The sequence below is a fragment of the Cyphomyrmex costatus genome, unplaced genomic scaffold (assembly GCF_001594065.2).
Source record: "Cyphomyrmex costatus isolate MS0001 unplaced genomic scaffold, Ccosl1.0 scaffold16, whole genome shotgun sequence".
In the NCBI taxonomy this organism is placed as follows: domain Eukaryota; kingdom Metazoa; phylum Arthropoda; class Insecta; order Hymenoptera; family Formicidae; genus Cyphomyrmex; species Cyphomyrmex costatus.
In genome coordinates this window covers 1-23,766 of record NW_017275609.1, presented here as the reverse complement: position 1 = coordinate 23,766, position 23,766 = coordinate 1, and the positions used below count along the sequence as shown (strand labels likewise).

General features: G+C 30.5%; 1 protein-coding gene across 1 annotated transcript; it reads left to right on the top strand.

Moving 5' to 3' along the window:
- Positions 1–1,231: 1,231 nt before the first annotated feature.
- LOC108771511 (fibril-forming collagen alpha chain) lies at positions 1,232–15,157 on the top strand. The gene is made up of 29 exons (XM_018536822.1): positions 1,232–1,436; positions 3,049–3,105; positions 3,304–3,397; positions 3,536–3,578; positions 3,655–3,723; positions 3,814–3,927; positions 4,180–4,324; positions 4,575–4,699; positions 4,894–5,100; positions 5,248–5,346; positions 5,541–5,649; positions 5,770–5,957; positions 6,026–6,242; positions 7,189–7,277; positions 7,367–7,528; positions 7,687–7,848; positions 7,938–8,135; positions 8,568–8,712; positions 9,312–9,572; positions 10,556–10,689; positions 11,501–11,770; positions 12,074–12,289; positions 12,387–12,476; positions 12,686–13,067; positions 13,357–13,572; positions 13,891–14,012; positions 14,130–14,351; positions 14,547–14,699; positions 15,011–15,157. The coding sequence occupies exons 1-28, from the start codon at positions 1,232–1,234 to the stop codon at positions 14,691–14,693; spliced, it is 4,488 nt and encodes a 1,495-aa protein (XP_018392324.1). The 3' UTR covers positions 14,694–14,699; positions 15,011–15,157.
- Positions 15,158–23,766: the final 8,609 nt, after the last annotated feature.

The window sequence follows — 23,766 nt, the reverse complement described above, 5'->3', positions numbered from 1 at the left end:
CGCTACAGATATCTTGTATATCGCATGCAACCCTTAAGCGCAAGGTGATGACCTCCATTGCGCGATGTTCTACTGCTTTTGACACTATGCGAAGTAATGGTACTTACACTGATAATACTGACATGAATTCTTTCAGGCTTCCATGAACTCACCACAACATTATTTAGCGAGAATTTTGAAGATGTATTTAAATATAATTTGTACATTTTGTACAAATTATTTATTGTAAATATTAACAATTAAAATTAAAACATGTATAATTAAACAATTATATCATTTAAAATATTTATTTTAAGTTAATTTACGGTTAAATATATATATAAATTAATAATTTATAATATGTATATAATATATTAATGTACGGAATCGGTCTAAAACGTTCTGAAACGTAATTTTTTTCTGAATGTACAAATAATGTCATTTTTTCGACAATTACGATACTTACTTTTAGTATCAAATTTTGGTTAATGTATTGATTGAAATCAAAAGGAATTATGTTAAAAGTTTTCATTAGTAAAATTTTATATTTTCATTTTTTAATCTTTTCTTAATCCAATCTTGAAACTTCTTAGACGAATGAAAATACTTTGAACAATCATAGATACTGATCAGAACTTTCATTGATAATTTTTTTTGTTTGTCAAGACTTATGCTTGATTTAAAAAATATTGTATATATATTATATACACATATATAATATTTACTTTTATAAAATTAAATATTCTTTAAAGTAAGATTTAATTAAAAAAGAAATTGTTGAATTCTATTTTATCCGTTAGTATTTGCAATACATATATCAGTATTACACTTGATAATCTAATTAAAATAACAAAATATTTTTGATATAATATATAAAAGTCATTTATTTAAAATCTCTTACTTATGTATTACCTGTTAAATAATTTTAAATACACTTGTTTCTTTTCCCTTTTTTCAACAGAAAGATAAATGAGAATAAACAAAGAAGGAAGAAAAGAAGTTTATAGGTCAAATGGAGAGACGGTAAGAGGGTGATCATGGAATAAGACGGGAGAACCGCATGCATCTTGTAAAATAGAGGATGATGACCTCTCCTACATCATGCAGAACATCTGCTAAATAGATGACACGCCGGTTGTTATGAGTCTAGTTGTCTTCAGTCTTGCAATGGAAGCGAATCGGAATTAGAATCTATATTTTCTCCGTTTTCCAGTGAAGTTTTTCCACCCTTGCCGGATAGAGGGACTTCACGATGAGACGGCAGGCTTTAGAGCTGATCACGAGACTTCTCGTGGTCCAGCTGCTGTTGCCTTTGCCGGATCAAGTGAACGCTGTGAAAAACAGATTGAGAAAACAACGATCCAAGCCGCAAGAGCATCAAGTTCAGCATTCTAGCAACGATTATGAATATGACTATAACTATAATGAGAACTACGACGAATACGATGAAAAGAATGGTGAGTGTTCTATGAGTGTTCAAAAAAATTTGATTATACAATAAATGAAAAGAAAAAAACTTTTAATTTAATGATATCTTTTTTACTAATTTTTTTTCTTTATCAATAAGAGTATACATATGTAAGCAACATATCTAAGAATTTTTTAAATGATTGTAATAAGTATTATTAAAAGGAGTCTGGAACTATATTTTAGTTTAGATTATATTTAGAATTTTTTAGATTGTAGTAAAAGTAATACTTATAAAGAATAATGAATTTTGATTGTCAATTAATGCAAACATATTAGATTACACAATATGTAAAATGTGATATTTGTTAAATATTACATTCCTTTCAGTTTCATTCCTATGATACGAATTAATACTAAAGTACAGTTAGGATTATTTTAAATAAAATAGAAATTTTATATTTAGACCCAGTCAACACTAAATATTCCTGATGTATTTATAAAATGTTCTTAAAATTCTATAATAATTTCAAGAGTTTCGGAGTATTCTGAAATACTTCCAGAATACAAGAGCAACACACATTTAAATAATCGTTAAATATTTCATTTATGCATTGCTATACATTCAAAAAATGTTCCATGTATATTCCATAAAATTTTAATTTTTCTAGAAATGTTAGATCTAAAGATCCCTGAATTAATTTTTAAGTATAATTGTATTGTTAGAAACATATTTCATTTATAATATTTTCATCTTCAAGTCTAATTTTGGCGACTCATTTTATAAGCAAAATAATACGCTCTATATACTTATTTTCAGTATAGTTCTGCTGGCGGGATGCGTAGTGCTCGCGAGTGATGATTTTCGTGATATATCTGTATAAAAAGTGTTCATACGATATATTTCGAATATTTCATTAATATTTGAACAATCCATCTGTGAAAATTTTTTCAGAATATTCGGCACATTGGGAATACAAATTGAATTTTTCATGAATTGTTCACGAATGATTAGTGTTGGCTATGAAAATTGAATTATAAGAGCAAATCTTATTATTTTTTAAAATTTTGGACTTTTGTATAATTTTATATTTTTATTATTTTACTTAATTAATTTTTTATTTAATTATTCTACTTAATAACTATATATAATAACTTTATTTAACTAATTTTGCTTTAAAATAAGCAAAAATATAGATAAATGTAAATGGAGAGCAGTTATTTAGTTGTAGATAATTGTCTCGGAAGTTTTGCATTACAGATTAATCTCGTTATGAAAGGGTCATATAAAATAATTAATCTTGTTTTAATCTCTCTCAGAGTAATCTAATTAATACCGTTTATTTCAATCTATTAATTGCAAATCCAATTTAATACGACTCACAGTTATAAGAGATGGCTTCCGGCTTAGCTTTTGATTCCCTGCGCAGATATTGAAGATGCTGTAACATTTGATAATTGATGTAAATATATATTATATTTGTTTATATGTAATAAGTTTCTCATTGATAATAATTTTTTATTTAACAATAACAAATACATTATTTTTCTAGAGACTACAACAATTTATGTAAATATATATTATATTTGTTTATATGTAATAAGTTCTCATTGATAATAATAATTTTTTATTTAACAATAACAAATACATTATTTTTCTAGAGACTACAACAATATCACCATCACGTGCAATACCACCAGATATTACGCAATTTTCGGGTAAGCAAAAGTTTTACGTTATTATAATACGACAAAAATATTATATAATGTAAAAAAATATGTAAATAACAAGGCTCAATAAATTTAAAAAATAATTAATACAAACAGGGCTACGAGCCAACATAATATATAATGTTATTTTCAATAGTTATCGTAACTCAATTATTAGAAACAATAATATATAGTTATTTAATATAGAGAGATCCGAAATAACAACAGAAGCTTTCTTGCGGCGAGAAACACCTACAGACTTACCAGCTCTTATGACAACTCAATTTTATGATCATAGTAGATCAGGTAGTATTTAAAATTAACTAAAAAATTATTGTGTAATAAATGAATAAAGAAAATAATAAGATAATTAAAATAAAATAAAATACTTTTATTCGCGTGTTCTTTAGAATTTAAATTTTGATTGTTTGCATTCTACAAATTTAGAGGAGCCTAGTTCTACTTCTGCTCGGGATCATTCAGTAAGTACAAACTATTTGATAACAAAGAACTAAAGAAATCGAATACTGTGAGGAGTAGTGATTGTCAGTTTTTTAGGTTTCACCTACGGAGATTTTACCGGGTGAAAGTAACATATATAGTTCGGTGGCTGTACCAGGACCACGAGTTCGTAAACTTATAGTTATAATAAATAGTTATGTGAAATAAAATATATAAAAATTTATAAAAAAAAGTAACATTTATTATATAAATTAGGGTGTACCTGGTCGACCTGGAGATGCTGGTCGTCCTGGTGATTCAGGATATCCTGGACAACCCGGTACACCTGGGATTCCAGGGCCACCTGGACCACCAGGACCTGTACCTGATGTAAGAAACCTTTTTATAATTTAAAATTATTTTCGTTTATTTAAATTACTTAAAGAATGATACGTATGAGTTATTTTTTAAATAAAGATAAGTACAAGACTCAATTTCAAAATAACAATTATGTAATTCAAAAGAACTAGTAAGAGTCTGATTATTATTTAAGAGTTATTTTTTAATAATTGAATATGTATACAACATAATTTATATTAATATATAATAATTTATTAACGTATATAATGTTCATAATAATAGGTATCTCTTTATTATCAACAATTGGCTTTGTCTGAAGCAAATGAAGATAAAGGTCCGACCGGTGCAGCGGCGTCATTGTATGGACCAGAGGCATTGTCTTATATTCAGACACAAGTAGGCCCGATGGGTCCACGAGGTCCACCAGGTAGATAATTCGATCTTTAATAATCTTTTCAATTTTTTTTTTATAAATAATCGTTAATTTTTTAAATTATTTTAATAATAATTCTTTATCTTGAGCTCTATCCAAGGCTCCAAAGAGTAAATCAAATAAATATCGAAAGCCAATTCGAGCCGACACTGGTTAATCGTGAATATTTTAATAATTTTGTCTAAAATTATTATCTTTAATGTGCTATTTAGAAATTATCTATATATTTTATCTTTCAATTTAGGTCCAGCTGGTCCTCCTGGTCCTCAAGGTTTTCAAGGTACACGAGGTGAAACCGGTGAACTGGGTTCTCCAGGCCCTCCTGGTATGCCAGGTCCTAGAGGCTTACCAGGATTACCCGGAAAAGACGTAAGATTATTTTTAAGTATTTCTATATACTATTTTTGTTTCTTATAATTAACATTTATGTAGTTACATTTGTTCTTACATTTGTTTAATTTTATTTATAAACTACTTATGTATATATATAATGTATATATATAATTAAATTATATATTACATATTATATTTAAATAAAATATTTTATATTTTATTAACAATAGGGTATCAGTGGAGAAGATGGCGAGACTGGTCCACCAGGATCGCCTGGTTCTGTGGGACAACGTGGCATTCCAGGAATACCTGGGCTTCCAGGACTGAAAGGTCATCGTGGTTTTCCAGGTCTAGATGGTGCTAAAGGTGAGCAAGGAATTCCTGGTGAAAAAGGATCTATGGGCTCGCCTGGGTCAACGGGACCAGTAGGACCGATGGTATGTAAATAATGCCATTAGAATAGGTATGTGTATAATATTAAAATAAATTGATAAAAACATATTCTATTTTCATGAAAAAATATTACTGTTAAAAATATAAAAATAAAATTTTCTATATATAAATGTTGGTTATTATTGACATAGGGTCCAGCAGGACCTCGCGGTGAAAGAGGTAGAGAAGGCCCATCGGGTCCTCCTGGGTTGAGAGGCCTCGACGGAATTGCTGGGCCGCCTGGACAACCTGTAAGTAAACTAAGTAATTGTTTACTTTACAATTTAGAGAACAAAATACATGCACATGTTAAGGTATACCTTGAAATTCTTTGAAAAATTTTTTATGGATATTTATACACTAATTAATATTTATTTATTTAAGTATATTAAGTATATATACTTTTCACATTTATTTAAACATATGTATTTTAAATTGTTTTTAGGGTGCTATAGGTAAACCTGGCTCACCAGGTTTTCCAGGCAATCCTGGAGTTAAAGGTGACCAGGGATCACAAGGACCGACAGGAAATCAGGGTTTGCAAGGTCCGCGAGGTAAGACATTTTAATTTTCATTTAATGAAGACAAAAGTTGCTGATTAGTTTTATGTTATAATCATTTGAGAAGATAATTTTATTAGTTTTTATGATTTTAATTAATATTTTATAACAAAGGCGAAAGTGGCCGTCCAGGACAACCTGGTGAAACTGGTCCACAAGGTCCTCAAGGCATAGATGGGATTCCGGGTGAGAAGGGAGCCACTGGAGCAATAGGACCCGTTGGTGTGATCGGGTTTCCAGGTGCTCGAGGTCAACCTGGAATATCGGGTAATCCTGGTATCCCTGGCGCCAAAGGAGCACCTGTGCGCATAAGTACCGTTCAAGAATTGTAAAAGTTACTTTTTATAAAACCTTAATGATATCCTTACAGGGCTTTCCTGGTGATAGAGGTTTGAAAGGAGATACTGGAGTGAAAGGTGATGCAGGAATGCCTGGCCCGCGTGGACTTCCTGGACCTCCTGGGAATGAGGGCAAAAGAGGCAAAAGGGGTATGCGTGGACCAATCGGCTCTGTAGGATCTCCTGGAGAACGCGGCATACCTGGAGAGCGCGGTCTTCCTGGATCGGATGGTCCTATCGGTCCTCAAGGTACTTATTACATGTTACATATACGGGTATCCGGTAAGCTTCGCTCGTGAGTAGATAAAGCGGACGAAACTGAGTCGAAAAGTCCTCTACTATTTTGTAATCTTCGTAATTTTATTTTACTTATACAATAAACAGAATTTCTAAAATTGACGCATAAAACAACTTTAAGATAAATAATATCAAATCTTATTTGGACCATGAGAGGTTTTAAACTAAATAATGATGAGAATAAGCCATTTACGGTCAAGCTGGGTCTTGGATGCTTCTAATATAATTTTTAAATTTTATAATAAAAACTTCAAGATACTTTTAAGAGTTCTAAGAAACATCATTAAGATATTTTATAAAAAAACTCTGAAAGAACTCTTAAAATTGTCTTCTGCGTCGATTATTATCCATTTATTCAACAATCTTTATCAAGAAACCTCATTCACTATTGCGAAAGTTTGCAAAATGGTACAGGACTGTTCGACTCAGTTTAATTTGCTTTATCTGTATACGAGCATTTTGTAAAAACTTACCGAGTATCCTGTATATACATATATAAGTATTATACATATATTTCAAAATGTTACATGTAAATATTACTACTTTCAAATTTCGCATTTTTTATTAAAAACAATTTATTATAAATACATGTAATTTTTTGTTACATTAATATCTTTTGAAAAAAGCTTTTTTAAATATAAAAATACAAAATTTGATTAGAATAATGATATTAGAAATTAATTTATAATATTTATAATATTTTTGTTCATATATTTTATTCATTATTAGTTTGAAAAGATTTCAGATCTTATAGATATTTTGGTTTATAATAAAATTTAAAAAAATTCTCTTTAGTGCGTGTGTGTGTATGTGTATTTTACAACACATTTGTATATTTTCTATATTTTTAAAAACGCAATATGACAATAATAATAATTATAAGTATAATAATTGTCAGGACAACCTGGTGATCGTGGTCCTTCGGGAGCTGTTGGACCAAAAGGCGCTACTGGAGATCCTGGACGACCTGGATCAACAGGATTACAGGTATACCGTAATATTTGAACATATTATATGTTGTAAAAGTATTAATTACATTTGATATATATATGACTATTAAATATAAAAAAATTCAGGGTGCACGTGGTTTAATGGGTAGGCCTGGAGTTTCCGGGAAACCAGGTAATCCTGGAGAACGTGGAATTCAAGGTGCGGATGGCAAGCCGGGAGAACAAGGACTGCCTGGACAGCAGGGATTACCAGGACCAATAGGAACACCAGGGGAAAGAGGATATCCTGTAATTGATTAATGATTCTCCATAACGAGTTTACTAACAAATGTAACCTATAATATAACTTAAATACAAAAATATTCTCGTTTAGAAAAATAAAACTTAATAGTGTAAGTATTAATATTATATTATAATATATTTTTTTCAAACTTTTATTGTATTAGGGAGAACGTGGGAAAGATGGTGAGCCTGGTAATCCAGGTTCGCCTGGTCCAAGAGGAGATAGCGGTAAAGAAGGACCTCCAGGAGTACAGGGTTTACCAGGTCCATCAGGAAGCGACGGTGCGCGAGGTCTTCCGGGGCCTACTGGTCCCAGAGGTTTTCAAGTATGCAAAATAGAAACATGCTGTAATTCTTATAATATAAAGGATAAAGTATAATCTATCAAATAAAACACGTGCTTGTACATACACAGGGTCTTCCAGGCGCCGCCGGTAATCCGGGTGTTCCAGGCAAGGACGGAGAAGCAGGAGTACAAGGACCTCCTGGTCCACCGGGAATTGTTGGCGATAGAGGCGAGCGAGGACTTCCGGGAGAAATAGGACTTACTGGACCTCCAGGATCTATGGGTCCTAGAGGAGAAACCGGAGCACAAGGCTCTGAGGGTCTCATTGTATGTCTTATATTTCGATTTATATTGTATTGTCTGAGGTGCGTTATCCAAGAATGAAGCGCATGATGCAATATTTGTTTCTAATGTTCACTTAATAATAAAGAATAAAATAACGCTTTATGCGTAATTTAGAACACATCTTGGAATATATAAAGTATATAAAAGCCTGTTCACGAAGTTACAATAAATTAGATTTATAATTAGAAAATTTTATTTTTTAATTGTAAAAAAATTGTATTTGTTTTTATTTTTATTCTTTAAAATTGGTTTTATTAAAAATAATATTTTAAATTTAAATGCAAAATTTTATATATAGAATGGATTATTGATTTAGACTTTAAATACTTATGATAGGATATGATAGAACGTATATATATGTATATCACTATATATGAGAGATACATAAGTTTATGTATTTATACATTATTCCAGGGTTTACCAGGACTCAAAGGAGACAAAGGAAGTTTTGGTTCACCGGGATTATTGGGACTTCCTGGCGCAAGAGGATTACCCGGAGAATCTGGACAAAAAGGAGAAAGGGGCACAATTGGACCAATCGGTCCCGAAGGTCCATCAGGTAACATTTTACGTCACTTAAATTAATTTCCAAATATAAATAATTACAATTTGAAATAGATCAATGATAATAAAGCTAATTAAATAAGAAAAATTCTATACGTATTTTTTGGTTGTAATAGATCTTAGTGATCAAATATACTCGTATTTTCTGTACGAATTTATTACACACACGCACGCATGCACACACACATCTGTAAGATGAAAGGTACATATATACAAAGACTGCAAGATCAAGAAGGGCCTATTGTGTTCGGTATAAGACGACCGATCAGGTGCGATTTCAGCGCACTGTGTGCCCGTTCTCTAAAACTTGCCTAACTTGAGAAATACTTCGATTTTTATAAAAAAGAAACCTGTTAGGAGCATATTTTTAAGACATCAATCTTTCAAAAAAATTTTTTTCTCGATTTTTTGAAAATTTTATTTAGGTACACCCCATATTTTTCGGTTTTAAAACGCAATCATGAACAGAGCCAAAATAGTAATATTACATACTAAATTGACAAACAATTTAATAATTTTTAGTGCTAATAATAATATAATCGTATTTTATTAAAAATATCTTTTAAAAACATATTTTTTATTTAAATATTATAGGACATATTGGAGAGCGTGGTCCACAAGGAGAAGTTGGACCTCCTGGTCCTCCTGGAGAACCAGCTGAACGAGGTGATCCAGGTTCTCCTGGGCCAATTGGCGAACCCGGAGCTCCTGGTAATCCAGGAGAAAGAGGACCTCATGGATTACAGGGCTTGCCAGGTTTCCCAGGCCCACAAGGGTTAATTGGACTTCCGGGTCTGAAAGGTGATCACGGATATCCGGGTTTAAAGGGAGAACAAGGAAACCCGGGACTAACTGGTAATAAACAAATAATTAATAATTTTAAACTGTTAATTAATAACAACTGATATCATTATTTATAAAATATTTTGTATTTTTATTATATTTTATTATTTTTTACAATATAATTGCTATATATATTTATTATAGACTATATATTATTATAGATTATACAGGATGATTCGAATAAAGTAACCGATTTATAATTATTAGTGAAATTTGAAGATATATGTAAAAGTATAATTTATAGCAACGTGTTCAGTACAAAGGGAGACATCATATAGTAAAAACAATTATTTATTATGAGTGAAAGAACATTGTGTTGGGAACATTTTAAAGTTCAATTTTTTTAAATAGAGTTCGCATAAGTTCCATTATTCACCTCTCGTCCTTTTTCAAACGTCCCTTCTCTGTTCTGTTTGATCTCTATATTTATTCTCTCTCTTTCCGACTCTTATACAATAACTCGGCAGAACTGCACGGTTATCTGACTCACTTTTATTCTACTATCCATTTACAATATATTGACCGCACTTTTTCTTGAAAACGTTTAATTTTTAATGATATTTAGTTTATTATTATATGATAGCTATTGTATAATTAGTATTATATATATTTTCTAATGAATATCATATGGAATAATTTTTTAAATGATATGAAAAATATCAATTCGGTCAATAGATTATTTTAACATTTTTTTAAATGATTTAATTTTTCCTAAATATTATATAAATATCATAAAAGTATTTCATAATATTTTAGTGATATTTCTGTAATATATGTCTTGTTGTTAGACGTACATTTCATTTTTAATATATGTATTATGACTCCCAAGACCAGTTAATGCAAGCCAGCGAATTGCGAGTATCTCAGATTATTGGATTTCAATAACGGCTAATTCAAATAATTTCAATAAACCAATCAGAATCTTGGAGTAGGCTCTATCGACAGCATGGGTTCGAATTAAAAGTGTTTTTATTATATATGAATTAATTAAACAGGCAATCGCGGCGAAATCGGAGCACCTGGGCCTATTGGACTTACTGGTGCTAAGGGAATCAGAGGTGATCCTGGTGTACGAGGTGAACCTGGTTTAATGGGCCCACCTGGTATCATAGGACATGTTGGACCATCAGTAAGTCGTTAATGTCCATGAATCGTATTAAATTTTAATAATTAGGTGCGCGCGTGCACACACGCACACGAAACACATTGTGAAATAATTAGAAGGGTGTTCTTTCGAATGGCCTTTCGAATGAAACTTTACAGACAACATTGTTATGATGTATAATATAATATGATTGTTTATGAAAATCTTATCTTCGGGTTTTGTGTAGTTTAAAAATTAAAAATAAGGGAGCCATCATGTAGAATTGCAGAAAATCGTATGCCCCGGAGCAGAGGGGAGATAGAGTGCAAGTTGCTTCGCGTGGAAATTGTGTGCCCTTTGGCAGGGGGGAGGAGGTGGAATGGAACTCGCTTTGAGTAGAAAGTCACATTCCTTGAATTGATCCATCCCATCTTTTTGCCTGTCTAGAGTTATCTGATTTTTCATGCAAAGTAGGAAAATAATTACTATAACTTTGACCATTTATAACTTTATTACGCATAACAAGGGACAGCTAAAATCTATTGGAGGTCATTCAAGATTATGACGTAGACAACATATGTCAAAATAAATATCATTGCGGTAGAGGTAAGGGGTCTCTTTATCGGAAGTTTTATCAAAAATATTGTTAATCATAATTTTTCTCTTCTTTATTTTTTATTATTTAGACTATAAAGAATCTAAAGATAGAAACTTCGTAAATAATCACTATATACATCGTAACAATATTGTTTGTAAAATTTCAACTCAGTTGGAAGAGCGTCCCATTCGGAAGTACAGCCAATTAGAACATAGGAGACAAAAGTATAAATAAAGCAATAAATTAAATATATTACAGGGACCACCTGGGAATGTAGGACCATCTGGTGTCCCCGGATTGCCTGGTATCAAAGGTGATGCGGGCGATATTGGACGTCCTGGAAATCCAGGTCCAATCGGTAATCCTGGTTTACCAGGAATCGATGGAATTAAAGGCGAAAGTGGATCCCCAGGTTCTCAAGGACCGACAGGTTCTCAAGGACCTCAAGGTCTGCCTGGCGAAAGAGGTTTATCAGGTCTACCTGGTTCCCCTGGTCCTATAGGAAATAGAGGGTTACGCGGAGCTCCCGTAAATAAAAATATATATAGTTATATTTAAAAAAAGGAACTTATTGGGCTATATGTGAATACAACGGACCAATAAGAAATAAAAGTCTTTAATGGTCTTTAACGGTTTAATCATTTAAGATCCAGCTTCGACCGTTAAAAGCTTTTATTTCCTATTATTTTTTCTATTATATTTATAATTATTCATATTTTTATTATACTATATACAATATATGTACATTTATAACTATTACATTGTGTGTGTATATAATTGCTAAATTTTTCCACTTTAAATAGTTTAATACAAAATTTATTTTTATTGCAGGGTGAAGTAGGACAACCTGGAAAAACAGGAGCGGAAGGCCCACCCGGACCTCCTGGATTAACAGGTCCTGCGGGTGCTCCAGGTCATATAGGAGAAACAGGACCGGAAGGGTCAATTGGAAAACCAGGACCATCGGGTATAGGAGGCCGACCAGGTGACAAGGGACCACCTGGAACACCTGGTGCAGCAGGGCCATCAGGTCCTCCTGGATTACCAGTACGTTATAACGTTTGCTTTATCTTTCTTTGTATAACTAGTATAATAAAATAATAATGTTACCAGTAATAATTTTTTATTTCTTTCCTTTTAATAGGGACCACTTGGACCGACCGGACCTACCGGACCTACTGGAGAACGTGGTCCAAAAGGTGAAGCAGGACCGCAAGGTGTGGAAGGTCCACAGGTAATGAGTTTTTAATTAAATTAATGTACATAACTGTAATAAGTTTAGAATTAATTATAATTAAATAATTAATGATAAAATTAAAAATATTACATTTAATTTAATTAATTTTATATATAAATCGATTTTTAAAAATAAAATTACAATATAATTCATATGAGAGTTTTATCATTGTGCGCACAGATATACATATATTTTAATATTTTCAGGGACCACGAGGAAAACCCGGTCCAGCGGGTCTGGAAGGTATAAAAGGAGCTCGCGGAGAAGAAGGACAGAAAGGAGCTAAAGGACATCGGGGATTTACTGGTTTACAAGGATTATCTGGGTCTCCTGGTTTAGTAGGAGAAAAAGGTATACCTGGTCTTCCAGGACTTCCCGGTAAAGATGGAGAACCAGGTATTAGAGGTAATCCTGGACGAGAAGGTAACCCAGGTCCTATCGGACCTGCGGGAAATCCTGGATCAAGAGGTCCATCTGGAGAAGAAGGTCAGCAAGGATCACCAGGTCTTCCAGGACCTCCTGGACCACCTGGTCCTCCTGGTGAAGTGGGTTTTGGTTATGATGCCGCATCTTTAGCAGCATTTATAGGTATAGCTATAACTAGTTCAAATTCTGATATATTTGTAAAGATAATCAATTTTACGGACATCTCATATAAAAAAACTTCTAAAGAATGTAAACAAAACGTCATCTATAAATAAATCTATATAAACATATATTAAATAAATTTAAATATATATTTAAATTTATTTAGATTTATTTAAATTTTCTGTATTATTATATTTAACTTTTTAATATACATTAAAAATAATTAAAAATAAATTTACTTTAATTTAAATTAGAAATTATTATAGCGTCAAAATTATTTAATGTATAGCACAAGGCCAAACTAAAGGACCAGATCCACTTGGAGATGAACCACCAAGAATATTTAGTAAAGATATCACTGAAAAGGAACGAAGAGAATTGCTTTTGAAAGCGTACGAAAATTTAAAATCGTCGTTCCAAAAATTAGTAAAACCAGATGGTGAAAAGAATTCGCCTGCTAAAACTTGTCGAGATCTATTTGCTGCTTACCCAGACAAATTATCTGGTAAATCTCAATAATCACAGTTACGATAATTACTTTTAATGTTTATTTTAATTTTTAAACTCCCAATAATAAATGTAAAACATAAAATTATATATAAAAATCATAAACATATAAGATAAATATATAAATTTCTTTTTAGAAAAAACTCTCTAAGTTGAAAAAGGTTTTAATTAAAAAGTAAATATTAGGGGTGACAAATGTACGAGTATAGTATTAATACACGCATTCTCTATATTTGAATATTTAAATAAATTTGTGCATTAACAGGTGAGTACTGGATTGATCCAAACGAAGGAGATATTCGAGACGCGATCTTAGTGTATTGCGATGTTGAGAAACGTGCAACTTGCATTTTACCAAATCCATCACGTTCATCAGAAATTAATCACATTACTGATCAACAGGAAACCTGGTTAAGCGAGATAGATAGCGGCATGAAGGTTGTATTATGTTCATTATAATATCTCTAATTTTACTTATGTTAATTATTGTGACAAAAAATATACAACACATTATTAGGAAAATGATTTTAAAATAAATGTAATTATTTCATTTAGATTACATACAAGGCAGATAGTAATCAAATTAGTTTCTTACAATTGCTTTCAAAACATGCAAAACAGAACATCACGTATCATTGTAAAAATAGTGTAGCTTATTTTGATTACGAAAAGAAAACGTACAAAAGAAGTTTGAAGCTTCTGACTTGGAACGATGTTGAATTGACACCACGAGGCAATCAGCGTCTTAGATACGAAATGATAATGGATGAATGCAGAGTGAGTCAATTTTCGAGCGCAACAGTTTTAACATTACCAGTCTATTTGGCATAGACGGAGATTTTCTTATGGAGAGTATGAAACTTTCCACGCCTCCATAAACAGAATATACATATACGTACAAGACAATATTACATTTTTAAAATAGTTTTATATATATATTTTGTATTCTGTGATTTATTTATTAATTCGCAGGTCTATCGAAATCATTGGGGTAAAACTGTTGTCTCATACGAAACAGACAAACCCATAAGACTTCCTATATTAGATGTGGCTCTGCGAGATATCGGAAAACCTGAACAGAGTTTTTCTATTGAGATAGGTCCAACTTGTTATGATTAAAATAAAGTATGATATTATGATATTATATTATCTTATGCTTATACTATGTAATTTTCCATTTCTTAAAAATTTACCTTCCAATTTTAAAGATATCACTATATATATAGAAAATTACGTGTCTCTCTCTCTCTCTCTCTCTCTCTCTCTCTCTTTATCATTAACTGATTAAAATTTATTTTGTGTTTTTCGAATTTATTTTGTGCTTTATTTTATTTAAAAAAGCCCCGAACAAATTTTTTATTCAGATCAATATATAGTATGTATACATATATATTTAACATGATTATCTTTAATTATATCGCATATTTTATTTCTAGGACAAATGCAAAGCTAATTTAGAAGAAATGGAATTTGAAGAGAGATATCGTTCGGATATTTTATAATACTAATTAAAAAAATTCTCGGAGTACTTAAATATTTTTTAATCAAATATTAAATATCTGAGTATTTAAGTGTAAAAGTATCCGCGCAATAACTATAGATTTATTCAATGCGTACTATGTCAAAGTATTAATTGTGTACATATATAATGATAGATAAATTTCATATATAAATGTACCATTTATTATTTTGTTCAGTTATTTAGGAAAAATAAAATTGTGCATTATCAAAGTTATGCCCATTCAATATTCTGTTTTTACCTTATCACTACATACGGAAGCATTTCCTATAGCACATATAATTTCTTTTATTAATTTATAAAATTTTATATTTATTTTGTCATTTAACTGTTAGAATAAGTCTCTTTTTTAAATCTTATAACTTCCCGTACAACACGCAGTCTAAAATTGTGACATAAAACGTCTTTAATTCGTCTTTTACAAAACTTTTAGCAAATAAAAAATGTCTTATGACCCGATTTTAGACACTTTATCTGGATTTTTTAAAATTAGATATTTGTTATAATTCATTATTAATTCTGTTGTATTCTAATGTATTTCTTGCCTCTTAAAATATGATACTGTTTCAACGTTACTATATAATGGTGATAATTTTTCCATCATGTAAAGATTAACGTGTACGTTATTATATAATGGAACACAATTCTTTTAATTAAAAAAAACAAAGTTTTTCATAATTATTATTTCTTTTCTTGTTCTTTTTTTATCTTTTTTCTCGAAACATGAACGTGTGTGTGTGTGTGTATATATATATATATGCTTAATAAAGATAAGCCTTAAATATAAGAAAGAATATGATAAAAAGAACATTTTCATTAAAAACGTATCAAAAAGCAATATGTAAACTACGTTATCTACTGAATGAGTTCCATTTAATCGCGGATTCCAACCATTCCAACGTCTATATAATAGCTGCTACTGTTGACGCATGCGTGGATGGAACGTTCCTTACAACATTAAATACACTGATCAATGCTGTATCAAAACATTTTGGCACCCGGTACGAAATCTGTACGATTAATTATACAATATTTATATTTATAGTTATTTTCTTGAATTGACGTTTCATTTATTTAGTATTGTGACAAAAATATTTCCAAAATATTTATAATATATATATCATAACTATCTATTATCTACAACACATATATATATTTTTTAGCATTATTAAAATATATATATATATATTATAAATATTATTATTTTAGTAGAAAAGACATCAAAACTTTGCTCTTTTTTACTTATATTAAACGTTACATATAATGGTTATATTATCTTTAAATTATATATACAATACACAATTTTTATGATTTATTGTATATAGTCATATTATAACTCTTTTTATAATATAATAAAATATTGTTACAACTGTGTATATTAAGACGAATAAATTCAATAATGGTTTGATGTCATTCTCTATACTGTGTGCTATTCGTACCATGACTATACTTGGTGGCGAAAGGGAATATAAGTGGCAACTGCGAAGTGCGAGTCAGTGCGAGTGACAGTAGAGCACCTAACTTTCGAGTCTCCCAGCTCTCGTCAATTCAGTCGTGCTTTCAGCTCCGATCGTCTGCGTCGTTACCCGTCGCGTCCATGGTGAAAAACGCGATTGAGACCGTCCAGTAACGAAAGAGACGCGAGTCCGTGAAAATCTCAGTGTCAACGTCACCGACGACGTATTCGCTTGCGGTTAAATCAGATCCCCAGGTACGCACCTCATACCGAAATACACGTGGCAGTGTTTTTTGCTGCGATCGCGCGTCCTGCCGGGCAACCATGCCTCTTTCCGTTTCATCGATCCTATAGTAAAGCCGTTTTCGCGCGCAATCTTTCCCACGGGCGACAAGTATGGGATAAAAGAGAAAATCGGTTATAAGTCATGGGTTAACAAGGTCGGAGTTGATCCTAATTCAAGTTCGTATTTCGTCTTCGGGTCGCCGCTGACTCGTAAATGAAAGTCTTTTACTGCTTATTGCCGCGGCGTCAGTAGTTCATTGTATTCAATCGTTATTGCCCTTAGGGACGAAACAAAATTAATTATTTGGTCATTTCAAAGCGGTGCTGTTTAGAGTGATATTAGATCTGTAATTTCAAAGAAATTTTGTTATTGATCAAAAGCATTTAGCTCTTTTAATAAAAATATTTAATATAGTATAATATAAATTATATACAATTTATATAACATAATTGTAATAAATATTTAATATAATTTAATTATAATTCATAACAATAAAATAAGTATAAAAATTATATATCCAATAAGAAAGATTCATCGAATAATTATAACAATCAAATCGCGACGAATTAATGATGTCTGTGAAAGAAATAACAGCTTGTAATTGAAAAAAGACAATTTTCAGTGTGACTTTAAAGATAAATCAAACTGTCATTTGACGACGTGATGCTTACTACCAACATTGATGTTGACACGTTCGGTTTTGCACTGTAAATCGACTCGTGAGAATGTGTACTGTGTTCTATGGTATACCGAACAAAATTAGAAAGACAACTCTGCTAAATTCAGCAAAAGCTTGTCAAGGAGTGTGACTTATCAATCTTTTGTCAGACTGTCCATAAATATTATAACTGAAAATGCGCCTCAAGTATATGTAAATTTATCTTACATGTAATTATACCTGTTGCGATGTTCATTTGTGTGACGTAATAATGAAGGACATACCTCTATATCGATATCATTTAGACATAATTTTAGTAGATTTGACATTTTGGAGACTGTTTTCAAAAAAGTAAAAGACTAAAGAATGCAGCATATTATTTTGAGGAAAGCAATAATGGGAATAAGGGGAAAATTGTTAACATAATAAAATTATAATCAAATGTTGCGTTATATATATAAATTGTAAAATTTTTACGAATACTGTGATAAATTATTTTATAAGAAAACAATAAATCTGCTTTTTTTTTTTAAGAACATATTTGTGTTACGGAAAATATCAAAATTTATATTTATTTATTGTATAAATAAAAATTGCAAACTATTATCATTGAGTTTCGAAGCGAATTTTATTATCCATTATTATATTTTTTCTATAATTTTTAAATAATTGTTATCACATAATTAAAACATACGATTAATGATGTAACTGCAAGTGTACGCTTATTGTGTAAATTAGATAAGATGGCGAATAATTGCTTTTCGTAGAAGCGGAAGTCTGAACAATTCTTGAAATATCTAACGTAACTCTTTGATGAAAGTTTGAAAATTGTTGCAAATTGTGCGGTTGTAGAATTATCTATTTATCGTAGTTCGATCAATAGCTTTTCTTACCTGATTGAAATAATTAATTTTTGCAAAAATATCTAACAATGTAGACAGCTGTGTGACGAGTGTCATAACGTGTCGTGGAATCAGCGAGTTGTGATTAATTTTATCAACTGACCATAGATACGTAATTGAAGTGAATCACACATTTGCAAGTCGAATAATGTTTGTGAATGTAAAATCAAACCCGGAAGTGTCCTGCTAAGACAATTTAAAGTAAAGTGCTTTCTCTAGTTGATAATAGAAATACCAGACGCAGAACAATGTTTAATCAGAAATGTTCGATAACAGAAAAATTTACAAATATTATCTATATAGTTTTCAAAGAACTTGGAAGAATAAATTTAAATTTATTATTTTTATTTAAAAATACATGTTTACTTTTTCGAATTTATTAGATTTAAACTTAATAAGTAATTTACATTTTTTTAATACTAATTTTATTTAAGAAGTATGTTACATAAAGAATTAATGATAAAAGAAAAGAGAATATTGAACTCTTAATGAATGATAATGAACGATTATACAATAGTTAAAATAGGTTTTTAAATTTATAACAAAAGAATTAAAATGTACGAATTAAAATTTGCAACTATTATTTTGTAAATATAGTGTATTATACACATATGTAGGTATTAATAATTATTTACTTTAATAACTAGCGACTCCACACGTAGCATTTTTTACATTTGTTTACACGATTGTAATTAAAGACGAGGATCATATTCCCGTATAACAGGTCGTATGACATTAGCGCTTAGTAGATAATTCGCTTGGTTTTATGTTTTTCTTATCTAGTATTTAATGTACGATTGTTAAACAAAAGATTAAAAATCAGATAAAGAGATCTACCGTTAAAAGCGTAGTGTCAATGAAGAGAAAATCCTACATAAATGTTTTGAGGGTATTACATTCATAGCGCAGATCTATCGAAGAATGACAAAATCTGGCAAATTTGTCGCATTTTTTCGTATCGCTTATGTCAATATTATAATGGTTAATGTGACACGTAATTACGTATATCGCTGTTTGTGATTTAATTTTTTTAAATATTTTCGTAATGTTACAATTTATTTTGCATATACACGAACAAACAATACTTTTTTTTTATAAATCAACTTAAAACAATATTTAAAAAAATTAATTTATTGAATGCAAACAAAACCGAAAAGACTAGTTCCCACGCGAAAATATTTTTCTTCAAATATAATTCTCATCAGGAAGAATATAATTTTTATCTTTCTTGAAGAAATTGACAATTAAACTCGTAAGATCGTTTATAAGTCCATAGATTCGCGCATGCTCCAGTTTCAAGTTCACTTTGTCACTCTTCCTCGATCCAGCACGTGGTTACGCGACACAATATTGCACAAGCTCGGACTTCGATATCGTGATTTAAATATAGAAATCGCGAGTTGGTGTATATAATGCGAATGTAACGGCGGATACCGCGTGTTTTTCAGGCACCCTCGTGACCGAGGTATCCCGCAGGACGACGTCGAGTGTGCAGTGACGACGTTAAACGCGTAGGTAGCAAAGGTGGAGAAACGTCATCACGTCCATCGACTTGAAAATTCGCGGGATGACATGACGCAACGTTGCCGCGACAGTGAATCGATTGAATGTTGAACGCCGAAAAGCGGGAAGCGGGTTGGTCAGGTTGGTCTCAGCTCAGTCGCGAAGTCGACCGCCGATCGATGAGAATCCGCGCTTGGCAGCGCTAAAGAATCGAACGTGAGAATCTTTCTTCCTGCTCGTTATTAGCTGTGTGCGCAGCATCTCGTGTTCTCACGCTGATAATACGTTCACGACGTACATTCGCGACAAACAGCGAAAATGGCTCTCTTCCGGAAATTCAATGGTAAGTATGTGATTGGTGATTATTAATTGCGCAATGAACTGTGATTTGATCTGATATTTTACTCTTTTTCGTTTCCTATGAATTCTAATTTTATCGATTTTTATTTTTATTATTCTATATTATTCTTTAGATTAGGTTTGATATTGTATATATGTACTAATTTATTATTTTCACTAAATATTTATTATTTTCGTTAAATATAAAATTTCTTGGAAATTGAGATCCTATTATTTCAATATTTATAATTAGTATTGGTTTCGTAAATACCATATGCTATACTATAAATGCAAATGTATCTTCTATTAATAAAGTCGTAATACTACTTTTATATAGAGATTATGTTAATCTGTCAAGGAACATGTATTTAGTATCTATTTATTAATATTATTTAAATTATACCAGTTTAAATTTTTCCATGGTAAATGTTGCGATAGGTCAGTATTTTCGCCAATATATATGTACATTGGCTAGAACATCTTGGACGTCAGTGAACAAATTCCAAAGTCGCATATATACTTTATATAGCTAAATATAAAATATGAATAATTAAATAAACGTATAATTGATTTGGTTATGGAAAATTACAATTGCACTTAGTTAACAGAATTACAATTCGTCTCGTGTATCAATATTTCTTTCAATGTGAGAGATACGTTTTTATCTATATCAATATATTTTAACAAAAATTGTATACGTTGAAAAAGAATATATATTTCCCTTGAAAAAGACTGAAGTATATTTTGTAAATATCACACAATATCAGATTTACATTACTCAGTTAGTTACAAAATTTCCTATATGATAAGCATAATTTGAAATGATAAGCATTACATAATTGCTTGCGTGCGTGCACATTATACAAAAATTTCAGGCAGTAGTCAGTGCACAACATCAGGCGACTTTGCGACATGTCGTTCGACCCAATGTAAATTCAAATTAGCAAACATTGCGCATCGTATTATCCGAACGTGTATCCGTCACGTGTAACGCATTAGTATTTTTCCGAGTGTTTTATCCAAGCATTTCTGTCCAATTTCGTACAAACTGTAACTCGAGCTGTTACACTTCGCGCCGTTCACTTTGTAAAAATAGACTTATGGAATAGACAAGTTGCTCGTCACGGTCATCCAATGCTGGCACATTGTCTGTTTAAAAAAAATATATATATATATAATATGGATCAATATTTAGTACATATGAATAATCGAAGTTGGTCGATGTGCAGATTGTACAAAGTATATCAAAAAGTCAGTAACACCAATCTAAATCTTCGATAATTTTTCTTTGAGAATCAGATAATGCAATGAGTTTGAAAAGTCAATTTTGTGTGTGTTATTTAGGAATAATCTTAAAAAATTATAATTTGTTATTATAATAGTGCTTGTGTGTTAATTCCTTCACAATTAAATTTATGAATAAAATTTTTGGAAATTTTATTTTCAGCGCACAGTAAATTTATGAAAAAGTATTGTTCTTTGTTTTCTTCATTTTCTAATATTATGTATTTTGACACACAATGAAAATTGTGCTTCCTATACAATTTAGCTTCCTATACACAGAACAGTTTAAATTTTATTTGATACACATTTCTCTTTAATATAATAGTTGGAATAGTAGATATTAGACACATAATATTAATTCACAGCTGTACGAACTGCATATTAACATGATGAATGATGTTTAATACATAGAAAATTTCTTGACACTATCGTAAATGTGATCTGGCTATCCGAACTATTTTGTATCTAAATATATTTTCTATGAAATCTGTGCAAATTAGTGAGTAAAAGAGGAAAAGAGAAAGAGAAAGGGAGAGAGAGATGATTACATTATTGTAGTATATCGCGTTATTTTTGTCTATCATTATTGCCCGTCATTCTCTGACCTTTGAACATACGCGTAGTTGTTTAAATCAATATAGAGAATGTATTATACAAATATTACAAAAGTAACTAAAACAATAATATGTAAAAATTAGGTACTGTGTGTGTATATAGAATTACGTAATTCGTTAAAAAATCAATTCTAAATAAAATTAAATTTATACTTTTAATATAATAATTGTTTAAATTAAATCAAGAATTAGGAAAGAGATAATATTTATCAATTTATTAATTAAAGAATTAATTTTCAATTTGATAAATTTGTAATTAATGATTAGTCTGCAAATATGTTAGAGATATATTGCGCATATCTGGCTATTGAAGATTGTACGTACTTCCTATTTTCATATTTTTACATAAAAATGAATTTTCTACACAAACTTCCACACAATGGCCTTAATTTCTACAAATATTATGTAGGTCATGATCCTGAACAACATTTAAGAGATTTTAGCTATTGATTGAACACCTTAAGTAATGCTAATACTGACAGCACTGTAACTTTAAGTCTTATATCTTGAAAATTACTTTTTATGAAAAACTATTTTATTAGTGTTTTAAAAATTGCTCGAGATAAACTACGAGAATATACAATGAAAAATAAGGGAGAGGGTTCATTTAAAAAATTTGAAGTAACAACTTTACCAAAATCAAATTTATAATAGGTATTGTGTTTCTCTCGAAGTCACACAACTGTTCGTCTGAAACTTTTTTTAATTCTCGTTTCCCCCTCGAGATGTTATTACGAAGTCGATATATACTTACTATACGTATGTGTGTGTACGTGCGCGTGATATGAAATAGATGAAAAAATGTCTGTATAATACTAGTCAGTGAGCTATCGATTTCAATTTAATTTCTACTTATCGTATTCTGCAATTATTAGTAATTCAATAAAACTATGTGCAGTGTGTCGTTAATACAAGATAGAAGTAAAATTGCAGCTCGATCAAACATGTAGTTATGTGTTTAACCTTCTGAAGCAATACGTCAATGCTTTACCTTGAATGTGATTCTCTTGAAATATGGTCAGGATTGTTTGCGAGTATTAACGAGTTGTATCTCAATTTTGTAATTTAAAATATAACATTATTAACCATGTGTTTTGATGAGATAGTATATGCATTACAATATTGTAATAATAAATGAAAGGATAATAATGTGATAATAAAATTATTATATATATAAAATTTAAATCAAAAATAGAACTCTCGAGAATGTCAATAACAATAAATAAACAGGCTAATGAGTTAAATAAACAGGCTAATGAGAGTCAAAAACTGCGGTTGTTCGTGCGAATTAAAATTATTTATTAAAATATACTTATAAAAATAAATCAGACGTTTCGGCTTCTATTTGAGCCATCTTCAATGATCTGAACAATATCCATTCAAATTCAAAATAGCATGGTCATCAATTGGCTGCACAGGTGTGGTAACACATCATCTCCATTAGAATAAGACAAAAAATTTGATCGTTTTTTGGCAATTAATGGAAAACAATGCAGCAAATTAACATCAAAAGAAATTACAAAGTTATACGTGTGAAATAAAAGTGATACACGGTACAATAGTCAAATCATTTTGACTATTGTCCGTTGACTGTGTATCACTTTTATTTCACACGTATAACTTTGTAATTT